This window comes from Coturnix japonica, chromosome 2, assembly GCF_001577835.2.
Source record: "Coturnix japonica isolate 7356 chromosome 2, Coturnix japonica 2.1, whole genome shotgun sequence".
NCBI lineage: Eukaryota > Metazoa > Chordata > Aves > Galliformes > Phasianidae > Coturnix > Coturnix japonica.
The window spans coordinates 97,400,274-97,422,171 of NC_029517.1; the positions used below are offsets into that span (position 1 = coordinate 97,400,274).

The 21,898-nt window shown below is 39.0% G+C and overlaps 1 protein-coding gene across 3 annotated transcripts in view; it reads left to right on the plus strand.

The window, feature by feature from the left end:
• Window positions 1-21,898, plus strand: part of SPIDR (scaffold protein involved in DNA repair) — a 181,017-nt gene that overhangs the window by 59,210 nt on the left and 99,909 nt on the right. For all 3 annotated transcript variants that reach the window (XM_015855506.2, XM_015855508.2, XM_015855509.2), the window contains exon 8: window positions 9,453-9,672. In XM_015855506.2, coding sequence (XP_015710992.1) covers window positions 9,453-9,672 — 220 coding nt within the window. The remainder of the gene's footprint in view (window positions 1-9,452; window positions 9,673-21,898) is intronic.

Genomic DNA, 21,898 nt, shown 5'->3' on the forward strand with positions numbered 1-21,898 from the left:
AAAGAAATCTGAAGATTAGTGTGGAGAATTGAAGTAACTGTAAGAGCCATCAAGTCATTCCGGGTAATCCATAGATGCCTAGAACAGAAGTTTATCATTAAGGCAAAGAGGAGCAATTACAAATGAGATCAGTTTGAGGTCTTCCTTCCACTTGTGTCTTTAGGAAAACTGTTTCTGGAAGTGTGGGCCATCCTTCTCCCCCTGTTAAGCATTTCATGTTGTAGAATATTGTGCTTTTGTTTTGCTGTTATTTGGTTTTCCATTGTACTGATGTCCACGTGGCCCCCAAAAAACCTTTTGGCTGGCTTTAATTTTTTAAAATTCTTTTCTTTGTTCCTGTGACCCCTTTTGGAAAGTGTCCAATGTGGTTTGACTGCCTTTTGGCTACTGGGATGAGGCAGCGCCTCCAAGAAAAGTGCCTCATTGCAGCATGCATTTCTTTATTCTCTGAAGTGTGTGGGGTAACTGTCCCACTTATGTCAGAATCGCTCTGTAGGACAAAAGAATCTGTTTTTTTCCCAGTTAGACAGTTTTGGAGTGTTATGTTTGGCAGCCTGTCCGTGTATTGGGTTGTTCAAGTGATGGTAGTTCTCTGAAACTGCAGACAGACATGGAAATGAAGATATCAAATGGAGAGGTGTGTATTGCAGGGGAAAGTATTTACTACTGATTGTGTTCTTCCTGATGGATAATTCCATTTTTGTAATCAACCTAATGCTGTCACTGGGGTCTGAAAGGAGAGAGCACAGAAGCTTGCCTGCACTGCATGGCAGTAGTTGGATGCTTATGTGACTTAAAACTAATAGACTGACATCTCTTCTCCACAAATCCAGAATTAGTTGTTCTTCATAAGGTGCAAAAGGGAGGCTGAACGATGTGCAGTCACTGTAAGTCTCTCATCAGTTGAACTGATGGTTGAAAAGTACTGTATACAAAGGCTTTTAGACTGTTTGCAAGCTTTTTTTCTCCCCCTCCCATGTTCTGTGCTGCAACTTCCCTGCAAAATTTCCTGTTTGGGCAAAGAGATCTGGACAGTTGAGAGAGGAAAATGAAACCCAACCCTTTTTCCTGTCAATATCTGCTGGTTATATGGGAACTGCATGATGCAGTAGAAAAAGTAGTACTCTTCTGAGTTATATTTGGAAGACTCTCCTGTCCGTAGAAGATACAGATGAGAAGCAAAGCAAACTTTCTTTGCAGAAAAGAATGCAGATTCTTTTCAAAAGTAACTTCTGAAAGCTAACTTCCTCTGCACTTTTTTTTTCTTGCAGTTACTGTTAAAGTACTTTTTTACTTAAAATGCAGCCATGAATTATTCAGTAAAGTTCATAACCTGGTGAGATAACTGGTATTCATTGGTCTCAGATGAAGATTTAGGATGAACCAGTGTGATTGAGTTAACAACTGAGCACATTAATTAAACTAAACTGATACCTAACCCAAACTGTAGGCATTTTTTTCTGAACTGCACCTTCCTTTCTGCTCCTCCTTATGGTGGGAAGTGATCTGGTGACTGAAGCAAGTGTAACATGTGAGCAGAGGACAGTGAAGCCTTGAAGCTGAGGACAGGACTTGGTGCATAGTAGTGTATTTTCAGGGCAGCTGAAAGGCTTACGAAAGAGGATGCGAAGAGTCACTCTCCCACCTTCCACTTTGGGTGACTGGTGAAAACAAGGATAGTCCTTAATATAGTTTCCTTTTACTATGCAAAATCCTAACAATACAAAAGCCTGAGCTTCCCAATTATTACTAATTCTTAGTTCTTGCTAAATTAATTAGTCTTGAGTTAATATAAATTAAAGAAATGGCAAGTAGCCAAACTTGTGGGGTTTTTTGGTTTTTCTTTTGCTAGCCAAATGCCTGAACATGTCATAGCATTGGGAGGGAAAAGTCAAGTATAAACTTGTCTTTTTCAAACAAGAATTCTCTGTGTTATTTGTGTTTTCTTATGAGAAACAATAATGGCATGCACAATCTCTAGCTTATTTATGCTGTTATAAAGAGTGCATAATGTTTATAGCAGGGCCAAATTCAGCAGCCTCTTTTGAATATAGATGTGGAAAGAATCCTTCATGCAAGACTTGGTGTGTTTTTGAGAAACATCTTTCAGAATGGCTTCAGAAGCAACCAGTCCAGAAAGAATAGCAATATGTATGGTTCAGAATAGCAACCAGATGGTTCTGTACAGGCCTTGAAGATGCTGGAATCTTAGTGCTGTTTCTTAGCTTTAAACATTGACTTTTGGATTTCAAGGGTCTGGTTGGTATATGCTGGATTGTTGACTTTGTTATGCCTACACCTACAGTCTTTTGCATGAGGCGGAACAAAGAGCAATAATGGGTGCCAAGCAAAAGAATGTTTTTTTTTGCTTTTGGTGCCTTAATTTGACATTTTATACTTACAGTAATGAAAGTAGAACTTTGATCTGAACCAGAAAATGTAGGCTTGGCTATTCTTCCACTGCAAATAGTAAGTGCTGTCCCAAGAGGGTGTCTAATATCTCAGAATCATGGAATGGCTAGCACTGGATCATTTACATTGGATCATCACCTTAAAGTTCATTTAGTTCCAACCCCCTTCTTTGAGCAGGATTGCTACCCACTAGATCAGGCTTCATCCAACCTGGCCTTGAACACCTCTCTTGCACACAGGGATGGGGAGGAGGTTTGTCTTTAGCACAATCCCTTTAAAGGTAGAGTGATTCTGTGATGGGGCTACTGCTGCAGTTCCAGAACCTACATTAGACAATCAGAAGTTAAATGTTGTTGGGATCGAATATTACCTTTGAAAACAAAAAAACCCAAACAAACTGAGAGCTGAATATGGGAACTGGTGCTAGTTGACTTTTTTAAACAAGACATGAAGGAGTTTTCTTTATTTACTCTATATTTCCATAACATAGATCTGATCTGATCAAGCCATCACAACTAAACGCAAAAATTAAGTTTCATTCTTATATGAAAGACTGTTCACAGTGTGAATTGCACAAGATTCTTTGTTGTCTTTTTTTTTAATTAAAAGTGGTATTTTATAAAAATTTTCAGCTAGGATAAATAGAACACTGACCCGAATGTAATGCCTAATGTCGTTCATGCTTGTAAAGAACTTGCCATTTAACTTGAAGTATAGCTTAACTGTTTGGACACATATTTTAGAAATATCAGTTGTGTTGGGTTCAGTACATATAACTGCAGTGAGAGATTATATAATTTGTGATTGGTAACTGAGAGTAACAGTTTTTTCTTAGAAGCATCTGTCTTAACAAGTTGCTGAACAGCAGATCTTAAAGTCTACCAACAGCTGTTAGTAGGGTTGGTTCTTCATGCTTTTATTTGATAGTTTTCATCACTGGTGCTTTGACCTTCGTGAAAAATTATTTCTACCTTATGTCCCGTTGTATTCAGAATGAAGATGGATGTGTCACATCCTCCTGTCTTGTGAGTGAGACGCATTCCCCAAACACTACAAAATTTCTAAATTCTCACGGAAGAATGGAAAATTGAGAAATTCAATAGTAAATACCACCCACTTTTGGCTTTCATGGATTTTCTTGATCTTGCTGGAGCTGCTTTTCTTTTCTTTTCTTTTTTTTTTTTCTTTTTTTCCCCTCCCCTTTATTATTGTTGTTGTTGCTTCTGTGGAGACAGGTCCTCTTCTCCTTGTCTTCTAGAGAGGGGGAGTTTCTATTCAGACAGTGAAAGCAACACAAAGTATCATGACTTCTGAGGAACGCCTGGTGTTGGAAGCTCTATCTTCTTCCTTTCTCTCTGAAGCATGGCAAGCTTGAGCTAACATGCACAGAGGCATGTTGTGTGTCCCAGCTAGCACATTCCAATCATGCAGAACACAGTAAATTGACCCCACCCCTGCTTTCTTCTCAGAACCTGAGAAGTATTATACATTCCAGTTTGTCTTTCCCAAACATTCATCTTCATTCTGTTGATGTTGTATGGACCACTACCAGGGTGCTGTCACCTTACTATGAAAAGAACCTGTTTCTTATGAGGGCTTTCCATTCAGGAGCTATTTTTGAGAATTTGAACAGTAATGTTTTAGTAAAATTCACTTGAGCATGTTGATGGTCAATATCTGATGTATTTTTCCACATCAGTTCCATGGACCCTGTCTAGTGTCTCATCACTGTGTACCAAAAGCAACAAAATATGCAGTCCTCAAGTGGTCATAATGTTTTTTCTCTCACTGATAGCTACAGAATCATTGAAGCAAACTTCAGAGTGTGTTTTGGGCACTGAAGCCATAATGTCTGAATGCAATTTTATTTTACTTCTATTTATTAAGACCATGCTCCTCAGTTTTTTCCTTTCCTTCTCTCAGGAGTTCCCCTTGATTGTTAAGAGTGAAAACAGACTAGCTTTCTTCTTAATGTCCCCAGAAGCTGCCTTTTGGCATGGCCAATGTGTCCTTCATGTTCATTCAGTGTTGGAGTGGCTCCGCGGCTTAAATAAATGCATCTGTAAATCCACTTTGTTAGGTAAGAAAATTGTTGTGGGCCTTCACTCAGACTGGAGTCACGCTTGAGTTTTTAAAATGTTTGACGTCTAAAGGTCCACGATCTCCAAAGGAACAGAGAATCTTTCATTTTTAATCCTTCTGGAATTCAGGGGAATGTGGAACATCTGCCACGTGTTGTATTAAAACATGTTTTGTTGTCATGGTATATATTGAAGGGCAGCATCACTCTGTGTACTGAAATAAGAAACAAATGAAAGGAACTTACCAGGGTTTGTTCATCTCCCAGATGTCTGAAATAACATGATGGACAAACTGAGCTACCTTGTGTTCAGGTTTCGTATTGGAGAGAGGTACCAATATCCCAGAGGTCATCTGAAATTAAATAACTAGAGACGTGAGAACAAACTTGCTAAATGGAGAAACCCAAAATTCAACTAGCTTAGAGTCTTCTTTTTGGCAGTGGCAAGAGCTAGCAGAATGCCTAGGAAAAACAATTAATACTTCGTGATGTTTCTCACAGAGTATTCTCTTAACTTGCAAAGATCTCTGACTCAGGATCTTTCTGAACCAGAGATAGTAACTGCATTCTTAGTACTTCTGAATAACTTCTTTCTTCCTACCGAGAAGCTGCTATTGGTTGCAATTCTGAACCCATAATCAAAACATCTCCGTATTGTAAGCACATATGAGGGCTGCTCTGAAAGCAGTGCCTCCTATTTTATTACATAAGCCCATGACATCAGAGGCAGATGGTGGTGGTATGGCAGTAGGGATTGAACCCTCCCTCCAACAATTTTTAATGTTTTGTTGCCTTGTGAGAGATGGCAGCAGAGGGACAGTCTGACACTATGGTGTCTGACATGGTAGTGCGTATGGAGATTTAGTTAACAGTAATAATGAGCTGCTGGTGTTGTTTGCCTGGTTTTGGATGCTTTCTTCGTCTGTCTCTGAGGGGTCTGAAGTTCATTCCATCTATGCATTCTGGAGGGGTCCTGCTGAATCTCCTTCTGCCAGGGATACTGACTGGCTTCTTGTCAGAACTTCTCATCTCTTGCCTGCAAGGTGAGAGGAGACTTTGTCGATAATTGACAAGCTTCTTCAGAGCTACTTCCCTGCATAAAAGGCTTGTTCTTCCCACCAGCCAGCTTGTCTTGCTGGTTTCACTAGGTCTGTACATTTGTGAGATCTGGAGGAATTAATTTGTTTCATCACAGTTCACCTAGCAGTGATTTCTGTCCAATGATTGATACTGATCATGGGGAAGCATTCTGCAAAGGGCTGATGTGACGTTTCAGGTGAAAGCTGACTCAGCTTATCATTGGAACTCGATTGTTTTTTTCTCTTGTTGGTCACAGGAGGACTGGGGTACTTTTTGGATGACTAATTGCTAGCATGTTGTAGCATCTTTCTCTGAAGGTTCCTGGCCTTTATGCAAATTGTTAGCACTGAGGGAGTGTTACGAGCTCTGATGGCCATTTAGAGGAAGCAAGTTGTACTGGCTAAATGCACCTTCAAAGTCCATACTCAACCAGTTATATCAGTGTTTTTTTTCCTCTCTTCATGACGTCTCAAACTTTATGTTATCAGGGACTGACTTTACACTTTGTGCCCCTGGAATGAATAAACTCTCTTCATATTCATGGGTCCAGATGCTTCAAATGACCCTTAAGTCTGTATCAGTGGATGTCTTCTAACTTTTCCACTGACTGCATGGAGACTGCTGCAAGGTGCTGCTGGGAAGGCGTCTGACACCAAAGATGGACTTTGTTAAGCAGTCCTCAAATTGCTGCTTGAAAGAAGGATTTTTAAATGCATCCAGATAAGTGTGTACTCACTCTTTGTGAACGTGCACAGTGACTTGTCTTTTAATGGGAGAAGAAAGGTTACCTTCATGTGAATAAAGCAAAGGTTTTGAAATGAGTATTCCATAGGTATTTGCAGTTCTTATTCCTTCTCTGGGTCCTGAAGGAGCTGCTCAAGGACAGTCCAACATGGACATTATAGGGAATGAGAAGGAACTGGATGCCATTTGTAAATACACAGCCTCGAGATTTAGTCAGACTCAATTAATCCAGCCTGGTTGGTCTGTCATTAGAAAGAACATGTAGCTATTGTCCTTCCATCCCTTCATGCTCTCCCCTTTACTTTGTTCATCTCTTCTTTCTGCAGTATCCGCTCTTGTGCTTCAGTGACTTTACTGCTAGCAGGATTAGCTCACCGATTTTTGGAAAAAGTAACAGTGAAGAAGGAAATCCATATGCTGTAGGCAACAGAGTAAGGCATGAAGAAATATGCAGTGTAGGGACGGGCAGGACTGCACCACATTTACTGCTCAAAGTTTTTAATATTGGACATTGCCATGAAAACTGTGCATCTGCATGTTTCAGTTTCTTAAGACTGTAATTGTTTTATGAGTGAAATGAAGTGAATGAGGTCTTTATCGAGTGAGAACTTCTGTGAAGTATCCATGGGTGTGAAAGGACGCTGCAAAACCTTAAGGTAAGGTTTTCACACAAGCGAACAGACAAGTAAATTCCTCTAGCAGCTGTAGAAATTGCAGCGATCCAGCCCATCTCCTCACCCACAAATTCTCCCTTCAGTGTGCAGCCACACTTTTGATTTATTTTAGATTGGCATAACAAAGCAGGAGACAAATGAGTTAAGAATAAAGCTACATTCTGAACTTTGATGTTTCATCACGTGCCAGGAATTCAAAATGCTTTGCTATGTTGTTCAAGAAAGCATTCTATCATCAGCAGTAATAATAATTTGAGCAATTAAATTAAGCTATCGCTGTGCATCTGAATAAACAAATAGATTGTGGTTCTGTAGAATGTGCACGTGTGCCAAGTTTGAGACTCAGATTGTTGTTAAAGTTGTGTTGCTTTTAATGCTGCTTCATTTAGTATCAGCTTCTAGTGTTAGGGCCAGCTTTGACTTGCAAGAGATGCCAGTGTCTTAGTAGGGCTTTTTCTCCAAGATCCTTTATGGGGTTTTCATCTAGATGAAGGTTTTGATGTACATAGCATTTTTAACAGTCTGCTAGTCTGGGATATTTTGAAGAACAGTATTAAGTTGTCATTCTGTTTAACACTGATTTCTTCAAGCTGATTTATCAGCTGACTAACATTACATTTATATTGTTGGCCAGTAAGAATTTTCATGAAATTTTGCACATGAGAAATGGATTGTTAAGGAGTGATGAAAAGTTGTAGGTTGTTTTTATGCATATATTTTTAAGACTGCTGGTGTGCTTGGTCATTGAAGTTGACTTTTTTGTCATTTGTTTTTAAAGTGGGTGAAAATTCAGACTGTGGAGACTGAGTGGAGGTAAATGTTCACTAACTTTGCTTACTTGGGAGGCTGAAATTTTTGTGGTCGGGACAATTTGTTTATGCGTGCCAGATGACTTGGGGTTGACAGAGGACTACAATTGGAGCTAGTCAGGCAAAGTGCAATTCAAGTGTGAATATTCTAAATCTTTGCCTTTAGGGACAGAAAACTAGTTCACGCTCACACTGAGCAGAAGTATGCACTTAAGCAGACCTTAGCCAGCAGAGTGTTTGGAAGGACAGTGCAGTGTTACAGCTTTCCCTAAGAAGGTGACAGTGGTGAGGATTGATAGTGGTAGCATCCATCTCTTCATCAGCCGATTTCAAAGAACATGGCAAAAAAGAACTGGCAGAAAGCATCGGTTCTCATACTCCTGCTTTGCAGCTCTGGAGAAGGAGGTCAAGCTGTAATGATTTGGACAGAAATGTCTCACATATATTGCATGGGGGAATTCCTGGAGGAACCTTTTATCCTGCTGGAAAATACCAGTTCATGAGAAACAATGCTTTGCAGAAACATGTTGCGTGTGATGAAAAATTGGTTTAAAGAAAAGTGGTTTTGAGAAAACTTTGGTTTTATATTTCAAAATGATTTTATTTCAGCTCTAGCATAAAATGTAATAAAGACATGGGAATGTAAAATGGGCAAAAAAATACGTATATATTTTATAGAATTGAACACATTAAATAAACCTGAAAGGATTTAGAACCCAGTTTCTTTGTTCTGGGCTTTCCTAAAGGGTTGGGTCATTAGTTTGTTCTGAAGTTTCTCATAAACTTAAACTAAAATATTTTGACTTATTTTCAAAGGAAAGGCATTCACAATTGTGAAATGGGCCTTGAAATAAACAAGCAAATAACTAGTACAGCTCTGTTGTTAAGTTCCAGTACCACGTTCACAGTTCCACCCCTGCTTCTGCTTTGCTGTGGGAAGATGATAATTTATATCAGCTGTTTTTCTCGGTATATTGTTTTTTTGTTGTTGTTTGTTTTTTTAAATGCAACTTGTGAATCAAAATGAGTAGCATTGGGATACTGCAGCTCCTGTTCTATAGCATCATGCCTTTCCCCACTAATGATAGCAGTGTTTAGCAGATGGATAACAATATCAGTGATCAGAGTGCAAACTGGAGTGGAGTTAGGTGAGAAAGAGAATAAATCTTACATGAAAGGAACTGACCCAGGTCTGTCTGAGTAGATCTGTGCAGACTGCAAAGGGAGCTAGAAGTAATTTTTTACATAGGCAGAAGTGCATAGAATAAAACTATAGGAATGCTGATATATGTTCATGTTGCTTCTCTCCTGTTTGCAGACTAATAAAATGGATAACCAGTTTTGCAATTGCTGCTTTTAGTGTATAAAACCTAGTCAGTGTTTTTCCACATTCTCTGAATGTGGAACACTGCTTTTAGATTTTTGTACCTAATGGGTGCTGACTTAGACTGGGGGGCAAATACCTCCTCACCTTTAATATGGTGTGAATGCTTAAAACTTCGTTTAGGTGTATTGTGCTCGTATGTGGCTTTTTTACAGATCAGAAAGAAAAGGAGAGAGCAGAACAGGCATCTTCGTTGTGCCGGTATTTTTATCCATATCCAAACGTTGCATTCTCTTTCTTCTTCTTATTATTATTATTTTAATTTGCAGATAAATGTGGTGTTTTAATTGTGAAGATCTTAGAAATGTTTGAGGAGTGTACGATACAAGTTGCCATCTGCCAGCAGTTGGAAGAGTCTCCTGCTATCATTTCATCCGGAGACCTTGTCACCAGCCCAAGAGAACCAATACTCAAAGTCCTTTTTGCAAGAGAGACGGCAGCTCACCTGAAGAGTAGGCCACAGGATGTCATCCACATCTATCCCCCATGGTAAGTAGAGAGAGAACTGGTCAGGCTTGCTGTAGTACTGCAGAATAAAGGGTGCTGCAGGTACTGTGCTGCTGTAGAAAAGAGCTTGGAGGATGCAGAACAGAGCTTTTTTGTAATTGCTCATCTGTCTCTGCCAGCCTGAGAGACTTTGACAGATACCTTAAAGATAGCTGAGATAACAACTGAATGTGTAATTTAATGCTTCTAGTGTTGCTCGGGGCTTCAGTTTGACTTTCACTTAATATTTTTGTGTTTTGGGTGATAGAAAGGCATGAGCAATGTCTTATCAATGATAAGGCCAATAAAGCACATGCCTTCTTGTTGCAAAGTAGTTCAGGAATGCTCATCTGTTGCTGGTAACGTAGGCTAATGTTTCAGTGGACAAGTTTGTATTAACTGTATAGCACTCAGCAAAGACAGTGCCAGCTCAAAATAGGGAAAAAATAAATGATGAGAGATTAATGCTGTTTTCTTATGGAATCAGTAAACACCTTGATGGTTTCACATTGCTGCTGCTGTCAGTGTCTTCAGTTCTCCAAATCTCTCTTCAATGCAGCTGGTTACCCTTTTTCCAGAACTCTAAAATGTTTGTTCTATCTTGTGACTTTCCAAACAGGGTTAGTATCCTGTTTTTTAAGTGGGTAGTGTAGGGTGGTGAGATTTCTGGTAAAGTAACTCGTTGTTGGCACCTGTAGGTGGGAAGGTCTGAACGTTTAATGAAAAAAAGATCAGTAAAACTTGGAAGTGGGGATATTACTCTTCTCTCTCTCACACAAATTATTAAATAGGAGATACTTTTCTTACTGTTCATCATTTGCTATCTGAAGGTTTTTTGTTTTTTTCTCCAAAATACTTTTTCCTATTTTGCAAAGGCCCGTATCTATGTTTTTAAGATTTTTATTGATAGCTGCGAATCTTTTCTGGATTCCCTAACCTGTAATTTCTCACTTCTCTTGTTGAAAGAGATCCAGAAATTAAAGGAATATGTATAATCTGGAATTCATTGTGACTTCAGATGCAATTACTGAGATGTGGGATGTGAATAGGTCAGTAGGCAAAGGAATGCGGTTGAATAGAAATGAAATCCTACTCTGATGTGAAATTGCACTCTTTTTTATTTATTTTTAGTTCCAGTCCTCAAGGTGCTGTTGTTTGGGCTCATTTCCATTTTCTTTGGAGCTTCATTACATGCTTTTAACTTGTTCTTGTTTTCTCCTGCTTTCTTATTTCTTATTACATGTCTCTCCTACTAATTTCTACCTTAGTTACATCTTTCTCTTCATATTGTTTCTATACCACAAGACACTGCCACAAAGGCTGAATCTTTCTGTAGAGATCTTGGACCTAACAAAGAATTTATTACCAGCAAACTATTTCAGTTAGGATATGGCTAAAAATATTTTTTCTTTTACTTATCAGTTGCTATTGGTAAACTTGCCCTGTGTAAGTCTTGAACTGCTCGGGGTTATTCCTTGTGTGCCTGGGGGAGGTGCATTTCTGCATTGACAAAATCCTTTACAGGCAACGAGCAACTATAATTGTATGAGTGCAGTATTCTCATCTGTTTGAAAAATGTTCTTAGGTTCTGTGGACATAAAAACTCATTCCTGTATATATGTAAAATGAGATTTCGTGGGAAAACTTCATTGCTATACCGATTCTTGGTGTGTTGTTCTGTTTGTTTGTTGGTTTTCTTAGTAGGATGTGCTTTTAACATAAGCCAAGGGTTATTTCGTAAAATGAGAATGTTTTGGCATGGGGCACATCTGAATCTCCAGAGTTGCTTTCTGGGCTCTGAAGGCACTTTTTTACTAATCAAATAGGGTCAAAATTCTATGATACCTCATCTTTAGTCCTGTTTTCTATTGTTTAGGCATTATCTGAATGTCAGTTGCCTCTGTTCACTCGAAGAGAATTGAAAATAATTTGGGCTGGATATCATTAAACTAAACCTACTGGCAGGAGATGTGGGGATGTTTTTGTTTTAGATTATAATTTGGCACTTTTAGTTTACATTACTGGGAAACTGGACTTGTACACACAGTGGAAGTTTCATCTATTGCATTTCCAAGTTTCTCTTCTGTTGAACTCTTGAGAGCTCTTAACGCTGAAACGTAGTTTCTATTACTTTGTATTGAATTTGTACTTCCATTGCCAAAACCAAATACTGTTTCATAAAGTGCTCTTCTGTCTGGAGTATAGGATTCTGAGGTATTTTCAATCTTATACATCAGTCTTGTGTTGTTACAAGTATGTACATTTGTACTTTCAGATTATATTCTTGAGTAAGGTAGGAGATGCATGGGCTGCTGGTTCTGATATGCAGCTGTGTTTTTGAGTGAAGCTTGAATGCATCATTTTAGAGCCTTTTCAGTATTAGACTTTGCTTTTTTAATTACATTTGCTGGGAACTTAGTGCACAGCTTGGTATGTGAGATGTCTCGGACAGGAGACTTACATAAGTCCTTTGGGAGGTGGTGTTTACATATTTGTTGATATGTTTGTTGATATTTGTTTGCATACAGAATCTCATAATACTTAAGCACCAGAATGCAAGCCAATTGATTTAAAAACTAAAACACTGGCAGATAGCCAGCTGTAAGTATTTTATCAACTTGGACATTCCTCATGAGATTGGCCCGACTGACTTCGGGGGGGATTTATTTAAGAATTTGTGGGATTGAGCCTGGATTTCTCTATATCTGAACATGGATTTGTTCAGACCAAATGCCTAGTATCTTAGGACACATAATATACTGGTCACTTGCTATAGGGAAAACTCTGTTAAGCTGATTAACATTTTTAAACCAGTGTGTCTGGTGGAACAAAGAACTCAGCTACCTGTCCTCTGAGCTGTCTGATGTGATCCTGCTCTTATTTGAGGCTGTACTGAGATATTATTTCAATGCTGCATTTAAGTAAAGCTTATTAACTTGGGTGCATCACGTGAAAGCGATTGTGGCTGTAGGCGGTTTGTGCCTTGCGAGCCAGGAACACAACAGACAAGAAGTCAACCCTGCCTATGCAGGTTTGCTATTGATTGTCATTACAGTGCCTGAGCAACTTCCTGAGTTAAGAATTCGAGAGATACCTCATCATTTTTACAAACTTATTCTGAATTGTTAAGTGTTTCCTCTTTGTGTTCTTTTCTTATATTGTCTGCAAACACTGACTGTTAAGAACTGCGGAAGACAAGATTCATGGCTGGATAGCTGAAATTCTCTATAAAAATTTCTGTTTAAAAACAATTTATTTTAGGAACTCAATGTGGGAAGTATATAAAATGCTTAATTTAGTGATTTCAAGTAACTTGAAAGTTATACTTCAGTTTCCCTTAACCTGTGAAACCATGGGGATTTGTAATTACTCAGCTTGTAAAGTGTTTCAGTGCCTGGTGAAACTGTTTAGTGCAAACTTGTCATTTCTTCTTGCGTTACACTGGAACCAGGATCTGCTCAATGAAAGAGCTTTTAAAGAATTCAAATTATTGCACATTTACTGCTAGGAAGTGCTCAGACAAAACATCGCTACAGATTAGCTGATGTAAAGTAATGAAACCTATGATGAAAGTTCTTCAAGGTGGACCATGGATATAAATAACGTCCAAGCAAGCTCTGAACAAGTTTATGTAAAGAACCAATCTAGCTTTGTGATCTTAAGCATTCTACTGCTTTAATATTATCCTGGGTATGTTGTAGGCTGTTTCATTGGCTTAACAGCAAGGCTTAACATAAATGGATATGTCTCTGTGTTTGTAGCATTATCTTAATACAGAGTCTTACCTACTGCACAATCTTAACTTAGTCTTGATGAGCAGTAAGAGCGAGCTAAATTGCAGAGAACTAAAATAGGTATTTTCAACCAGTGTAACTGCTGCTAAGAAGTGTTTCCCCTCCATTTGATGAAGATACAGACTTTTTATCACTGCTGCTCTCACTGGTCAATGGAAGCATTTAAGAATGCTGTTAGAGAATAACTCACTACCACAGAATCATGTGGAAGTAAGGTCCTGGACTTGTATGTTAGAGAAATGACCAACTGCAGTTCTACAAGAAGTCTATATCCTTTCCTTGTTCCGCACAATAAATAATGTAAATATGTGTTAGACATATAGAAATAACATCTTTTGCATAAACTCAGTTTCCCTACTTGCTCCCCACGGAGGCAGCTTCTTTGAATGCTTGATTGATCATTTAGACAAAATTGATGTACTTTTAATGTCTTCTTTTGAAATCTAAGCATGTATGAATATATATCTGCATACGCAAAGACTTATAAATATTCAAGCAGATGAAAAAGAGAGGAAAAGATCAAGAGTTGTATCCCTCCCATCAGAAAGATGTTAGTTCTGTCTCTACATTCTTTCTTTGAAGATGTTACAATAGCAGAGAATCCTGATAAGCGGCACAAGGCTCACTCAGAAGATAAAATTCTACAAAACTGCAGTGTTGTAAAGCCAGTGTGGGCACTATGTCTAAAGTACACTGGGGAATGGCCTTCGAGCCAAAGATCATATCATGTCATCTGCCCAGAAATGCTTTTCAGAGATGCTGCAATTGTGAAAATTGAAGCTCCTTTCAGAAGCTGAGACAGCTGTAGGTTTCTTGCAAGTGTTCCTATTTTTTGTTAGGATATAATTGATTTCTAGGGGATTCCTAGGGGAGAACAGTTTGTGTGTGCCATTTCTCTGATTTGCCGCAACCACCTGAAGCAACATACCTGGCATTTCAGATGTGGGCTATGTATAATAAACATAAGAACATGATCAGTCCTTTACATGAGATGGAATTATTTATTTTTGTAGCTATTCTATACAAGTATTAGATGAATGTCATACCTCTAAAATTAGTACCCTAAAAAACAGAAATGAAAGTAATTGTTCTCTGAAAGGGGATTGTTGTGGAGAAAAGCATGGAAACGTTCTTTCTGGATTACTAGTTGATGGTATCTTGACATGCTGAGAAAAGGGGACTTTACATTGTACTGTACCAATGTTGTGCCAGGATTGTTTGTTTGTTCTGATATATTTATTTGCTTTCAATTAAACTGGGGGTGTTCAGAAGCGAGAGATGTGTTTATGAAGCAGCAGCTTTACAGCTTGGTTTTTAGATCAAGGTTGAAATGCATTCTTATCAGCAGGAAAGCCTCCAGCAGGGGTAAAATATGTTGCTTTGTCAAGATGGATGTCCTTATTGTGTATACACAGACAGTTGTTATGCTTCTAGGCTCTGGAGTGCTATGAAGGCTGGTTACCCTTCTGCCCTCACAGCCCTGGCTGAAACTTGCCTAGTACCTTGTTCCTGAGTAGTCACACTCCAGAGGGAGCTGCCACCAGAATGACTGACTTCACAGTGGGCCATTGCAGTTGGAAGAATAAAGGAGAGGTATAGAAGAAAGGCACTAAATAGCACATGCTAGGGGATTAGTTTTCTGTAGTTCTGTCAGATACTAAGTACTGTCCAGTATTAATCCTCCCCAAATGATTGTTGTGTCCAGCTAATGGGAAAAATCTGAAGTACCACATCGTGATGGTTGTTTGTCAGGAAATTAGCATTCATTTGAGAGCACGTTCTTTGGGAACAGAAGAGAAAAGAGGGGTTTTAAGTATCGATTCCTCAGAGTCTGTGATGCTGTTTAAGTTTAAATTTTCAAGATACTGGGGAAAAAAAAATCAGTAAGAATGAAAATGTCCTATCCTAATAATCACTGAATATTGTTGTCTTTAAAAATCCAATAATGTAGTTGAAATTTTCCAGCTTTTATGAGTGAGGAAATTCCAAGCATTTTGTAGTGACAGATACTGTTAGTGGGTAGTTGTCCACTGACGTCAAAAACAGAGGATGGTGAACAGCTTTGTTCATGTCAACGAAAAATGTACGGTCTTGGATAAACTCTGTGTTAGCAACCGAGCTATCAATGATATATGAGCAGCTTCACATGAGTTCCCATGTGCATTCACTCCAGTGCTGGATTCCAGATCTCGTTTAATGAGCAACTGATGGAGCCAAGACCTGGCACAGCACAAAATTCTGCAGTCTGCTTTATCCAGTCATGAAGGAAAAACAAACTAAGTTCAGATGAACGAGTTCAGAATTAATGCAGGGTTATTAAAAAGTTGCGATTGTATTCCTCTGCTAATGTTTATGACTAACACATTTGGGACATGTAAAACAATACTTAATTTGTAAAAAGCCCGTGTGCCAAAATTCCTGCAGTACTTTAACCACTAAAGAGCAAGTTCTGCCTGTGTGAATGGGTTTGTTTAAATGTTTATCGATGATCAGCTAATCTTTGTAAAACTTTACAGTTTGAAAAATGGAGTTTCCTCTTGTTGAATTGCCATCCAGCAGCGTTGTGTGACTACAATGCATTTCCATAGTTCTGCTGTGGAGAAGCAGTTTAAAAAGACCAATGCTTAACTCTGAAAAGGTGTGATGCGCTACTGTATTGTCAGGTATGTAGTTAGGATAAATGTTTTTAGGTGCAGTTCTGTTGGGCTTTGAACGTGCTGGATATCGCATATCACAGTGAGTTCTCAACACCAAATGTTCTTGTGCCTTGTGCAATTCTGTATGGATATTGAGGTGGATGAGGTCTGAGTTTCCTGAACTGTCATGGCTGGTGATTCCATTTGACACAAAGGTGTGCTGCATCACAGAATTGTAGGGGTTGGAAGGGACCTCTAGAGATCATCGAGTCCAACCCCCCTGCCAAAGCAGGCTCCCTACACCACGTCACACAGGTAGGTGTCCAGGAGTGTCTTGAATATCTCCAGAGAAGGAGACTCCACAACCCCCCTGGGCAGCCTGTTTGGGGTGGAATTTGCTGTTAGTTTTACTAGACAGATACATTTCACTATAGTAAATGATCATGGAAAAAATACCCCTGCTTTTGTATTGTATTAGTGGTAGCAACAACACTTGCCTTTGTTATATAGACAATTCAACTGTGAAACGTTTAGTATAGTCTTTTATGTGTTTGTCAGAGCTTCCTACTAGTCTTCTGATTCAACAGTAACCATGCAATTTGCAATATGTTACTCCTCCCTCAGCCATAGACTCTTTTGACAGCTTCCTGAGATGTCTTGAAAAGTATTCCTCTTGTTACTGTGCCAGCACAGCTCTCTGGCAGGCCAAATATCTCCCAGCAGAAGTATCAGAGACAGTATCCAGGACACTAGAAGTGGTGTATAACCATTAATTTTACCTTTGAGGGATTCACTGTGCATTTTGAAAGCCAGATCACTGGTATGGCTCAAAAAAAAAACCAAAAAACCAACACCCAAAAAAGCCAATACTTGACAATATGTCACAGGTTTCTGTTTTTTGCTTTAACCTCTTGAAGACTCCAGAAATGGTACCTGTCATCTTTCTCTCTTTCTTAAAGGAGTTAAGAAGCCTATTGAACATTTATGTGGATGTTTCTAGTCTTGATTGTTCCTTATCTCCCCCTTTCTTAAGATTTGTCTTTTTATTTCTTTATAAATAGCATGTATTTGTTGTGGAGCAAATCATGGTGCTGGGCTTGGTGCTGGCCTATCCATTGATTTCCTTGGGAGATCAGTGTCTAGAGTCATGGTCTCTGGCTGGCATAAGGGAGAGGACTGTGTCTCCACCTTTAAGCTGCTGCTGTTCACAACACACAGGTTAGTGCAAATCCAAGTCTGTCCACACCTTGATCATAACTTTAAACTACTCCTGCCCTTCTGCCCCACTTCCCCACCAAACAAACAAACAAAAAACACCAAAACCTGGCCGAATATCTGCCAGAATGCTGCATGCTACAGCAAAATGAAAACACTCGGATGTTTAGCACCTTAGATTCAGCATGTAACCATAGAATTAATTGATTGTGTTGTAATTTGTCTTCCCCAGATGGCAGATGGTGTTTGCCCTGTATGTTCCATTTCTTGGAGTTGAGGTTCATTTTTGAGAAACCTGGGCAGTGCAATTAAATGAGACTTGTGCTCATGGATGTGTCGTAGCAATTACTGCTTGTCTTCTGACTCTCCTAGCTTGTCATAAATATCAATTTAATAGGGCTGGTGCTATTTTGCGTGTTATGAATATAGAGACTGAGTAAGCGATGGATTTTATTGATATGAGTTGTTGCTAGAACTTAAACCTTTTGTAGCTATAAAGGAGCCCAGATTTACAACATATCAGCATTTATCTGCATAACAGTTATTCTTGAAACTAATTGAAAAACTTTTATAGAGAATAGGATACTTTTTTTTACCACCTTCCCAAGCATTCCTTACCTTCTGTCTCTCACACAAAAATAAACAGGCTATCTTTGTGTTTTGCAGCCTGTTTTTGCTGACACTCATTGCTTACAGTTTTGAGAAGCTGCTTGTGTGGTGGTCATTTGATCTAGCTGGGAGATATTTGACTCCAATTCACCTTCCTGCCTTACTGTATAGCAGGGAGACATTTGCGAGCTATACTCCAAATTAAACCTCTTTTGAAAACAAACATCAACGTATCACATGAACAACTTCGAAAACAGTCCACTGAAGCCTTGAGAATTGGCTTTGGTTGCTGATCACGTCAGATATGGATATAATTTCCTATTTCCTGATTTTTTTAGGAGGACCTTCATGTAAGAATAAAATCACATAAGGTTTTTTAGTTACGCTGAAATTTCCCTTAGCACCAATTTAAGTCACAGGAAAAGAAATTATTTTCACAGCTGAAATATAGATAAGGGTTTTTTTGTTTTGCTTTTTTATGGGGGGTGAGGGAGGAGGGAACACATGAGAGAATTTTATTAATTTCTTAGACTACATGTTAAAGTATTCTCTTTCTGAGCTTTACCACGACTGTGACTGGGTATCTTCCTTATAGGTAAACCATACATGTTTAGGATTGCCTTCATGGAAGAGGACTGAGTTTTGGAAATGTGTGTAGCTCTTACCGGAAAAGCCTCCTCCTGACTCTTTAGATGTAACTTTCAGTACCGATTTTCTAAATTCATGTGGGTATTGATTGCAGTGTTGAATTATTTTTTAAAGTAAGAGTAAACCTGCTGTGTTCCAGTCTGTGCCCATTGCCTGCTGTCCTGCCACTGGGCACCACTGGAAAGAGCCTGGCTTTTTCCTTTTTGTACCCTGGCAAAGACAATGTTTTCTTCCAAAATAAGTTATATGTGGTTTGTTATTGCTCTTGACTGAAAATGGGTGTGATCATAAACGAATATGGTAAGGCTGTAGCCTGGAGTGAGAGATCCTTGGTCTGGGCTTAGAGAAACATAGTACTGTCCTGCCTGTAACTTCTGCTTTGGCTTGCTTTAGCTTCCAAAGCTATTTCGGAAGTTACATAAGGAGTCACACTGGTGAAGCTTGTTGTACTACTTGGTAAAGAATGTTTTCACTTGACTATGTTTGCCTTCTTTTTGCTGAGTTAGTTGTCCCACAGTTTTTTTTGGGGGGACTGTACTGGAAACTGTATCAAGTAAATCATTTCTATTGAAAATGATTGATGGGGGGGGGTTGGAACTTGATCCCTTCCAACCCAAGCAGTTCTGTGTGCCTTTGATTCTATGGAAATAAAACCTTATAGTATATCCTAACTTAGGGCTTTTAAGCACCATGGTCCTTCAGTGGTACTGGAGACCTAACTGCACAGGTGTTTAAGTGTGGTGCATGTCAGGACTGAGCCTCAAAGGATAGGACTATTTCAAATAACATTAAAATTACATGAAGATACAGTTGTCTCTGAGAAATCTCTGCCCACACGAATGTTCTGATGAAGGTCAGTGGTGGGCAAAACACTTAAAAGTATATCAAGTCTTCCAAATCCAGTGAAAGATTGAGCTTGGTCCGCACTGTTGCTTCAGTGATGCCTTTGGCTACATGGACGTTCTTGGTGCACTGTGATGGCAGGTGCCTTGGAGCTCAGGATGGCATGCCTGTGGCTGGCGTAGCTTGCCTGCGTTCTTCCCGCTTGGGGCTCAAGGTGGCAATGTTGTCAGCACAAGGCCAGGTAAAACCACCCCGCCTCATACTTGATTGACTCACCTCTTAAATATCGCTTCAGTCCAGAACTTTTTGTAAAATCAAAGCTGCATGTTTGTGAAGCTGTGGTTTGCAGGAGAGATTTGTCATGTTTGTGTGGCATTGCATTTGTATTCCTTTTAATAACCACGTGTGTTATCTGTTTTGAAGGTGGTACCGAGCATTAAGACAAGTCACCACACTGCTGACACTATTTTCTTCACCATCCTCCCTGTGTAATGAAGAAGGCCATGTGCCATTGAGTGTTAACACCTACTTTCCTGAAGGTTTTTTCCTGCTAGTTGTCATTGGCACGGCCTTCACAGTGAGCAAAAGCAATCTCCTCAACTCAACTTGCATTTGTGCAAAACACTTGCAAAGGGTTCAGAAATGCTCTGGAACTTTGTCTTCTCCCTCCCCCACGGTGTTTACAAAGTTCTGCCTTGAAGCAAGCTTGCCAGAGGAGAAACTGAGAACTTTCCTGCATGCCATGGGTTTTTGTTCACAGCTACCTCCTGGCTATGGCATACTTTTAGCTTGATGAAAGCCCAACAGGCCTTTCCTGAGATTGTTTTTCTTTTTAACTACTTCAGTCGATCCTTTCCAAGACTTTTGTGCCTTATGATTTTTGACATTTTTTTTTTTTCTAAAACTAATTTTCCATCCTCAAGGGAAGGCGCACAAGTTTTTGGTTTGTTATTCTATACCATTCCTTTTGACTCTCTTATCTTGATTTTGCTGTGGTAAATCCATCCTTGATTTGAAACGATCAGGGAGCTATTAGGCATATTTAATTACTGGGTTCACCTCTCATTCTGTGTTCCTTACTGAAACTCTGACAAGATCTAATAGATTTCATCCATTTAGGAGGTCAAATGGAGGGAAAAAAAAGAAAAAAAATTCTTGACATACTTTACAGTAAACAGAGAGCAAATAAGATAGTATTACCTTTTAATCCCACACCCTCCTACTTCTTAGAATCATACTTACATTTGTTTACAAAAGAAATGAGTTTTTGGTTGAACTTATCGAGTTGCTTACCATATTTCATGAGGAAGGCAGTGTGTGCATCTAACTTTGTACGGTTTCTAAGTTAAAATAAATGTATAGTTCTATCCCCATTCTCCAAGTCTATCTCTTGGCAGTACTACCCCCTGCATTAACTGTATGCTGAAGGCTTCTGTCTGTTTCAGTTTCTCTGAAAGACTAATTGCTTGATAGCTAAATCAGTTTCTGTGTGGATACTTTGCCTACTGCAAATAGTCCTACAGTTGTCCACGTGAATCCTCAGTGATGATTCTTTAATGTTAAGGAGTGAAGACTGGCTTTCAAAAAACAGCTGGGTTTCTGGAAAATTTGTCAGGCAGAAAGTGCTGTATTGTTGTTCTCCAATTCAGATGGCAGAAGATTGGAAGCTTTCTTTTGAGAAATCCTTTTTTTTTTTTCTGAGATGTGTGGGAGACTTCCTTTACAAAATTCCAGCTGGAAAAATCCACCCCCAAGTCCAAACAGGGAACTATTTAAGATATGGTGGATTATTACCACAGTATTAACTTCTGGTGATTATTTTTTTCTGTAGTAATTGCAGTATCGCTTTTCTTATTGCTTTAAGAACAGAGTGAATGTGAAGGAGTACCTTATCTTTGCACTGTTAGACTTTGTTAAACACGAAGTATAAAGAAGTGGAAATAAACACATGTTGAATTTTTGTTTTCTCTTTCCAAACCAAAGGGAAAGAAGAGACATCTCTGTGATTTCTGAGTACCATTATCAAGCTCTTATAGCTATTAGGAGCCTGAGACTGTAAACATCTTAGTAGCCATGTCATTATATCAATAAAACTAACATCAAAATAATTCCCCAAATTTATATACAGATGGTTCCATTTTACATTACAGAGGAAGTTTTCAGAAGTCCATTTGCCTAAAACAGAGTTTTTAATGTAACAGTATAATGATTGACCTCAGATCTGTGTATTCTTTTTTTGAATGTAAATATGAATACCAAGGCAGTTAACTCGGTAATTTACCAAGTCAGACAGAGTTGAAATGATGTAGGTAGATATTGCTTTGAGCACAGTTGGCATGCTGTCTCCTGTGCTCTGATGGAATCTTGTTCAAATGTGTGTCAGCCCCGCTCTTGCTGTCTTAGTGTTGGGGATAGTTCACCCTCAGGAAGTTTGGCTTAGATAAGTATCTGAAATTTTTGGGTACTGAAATCTGGAATGCTGCA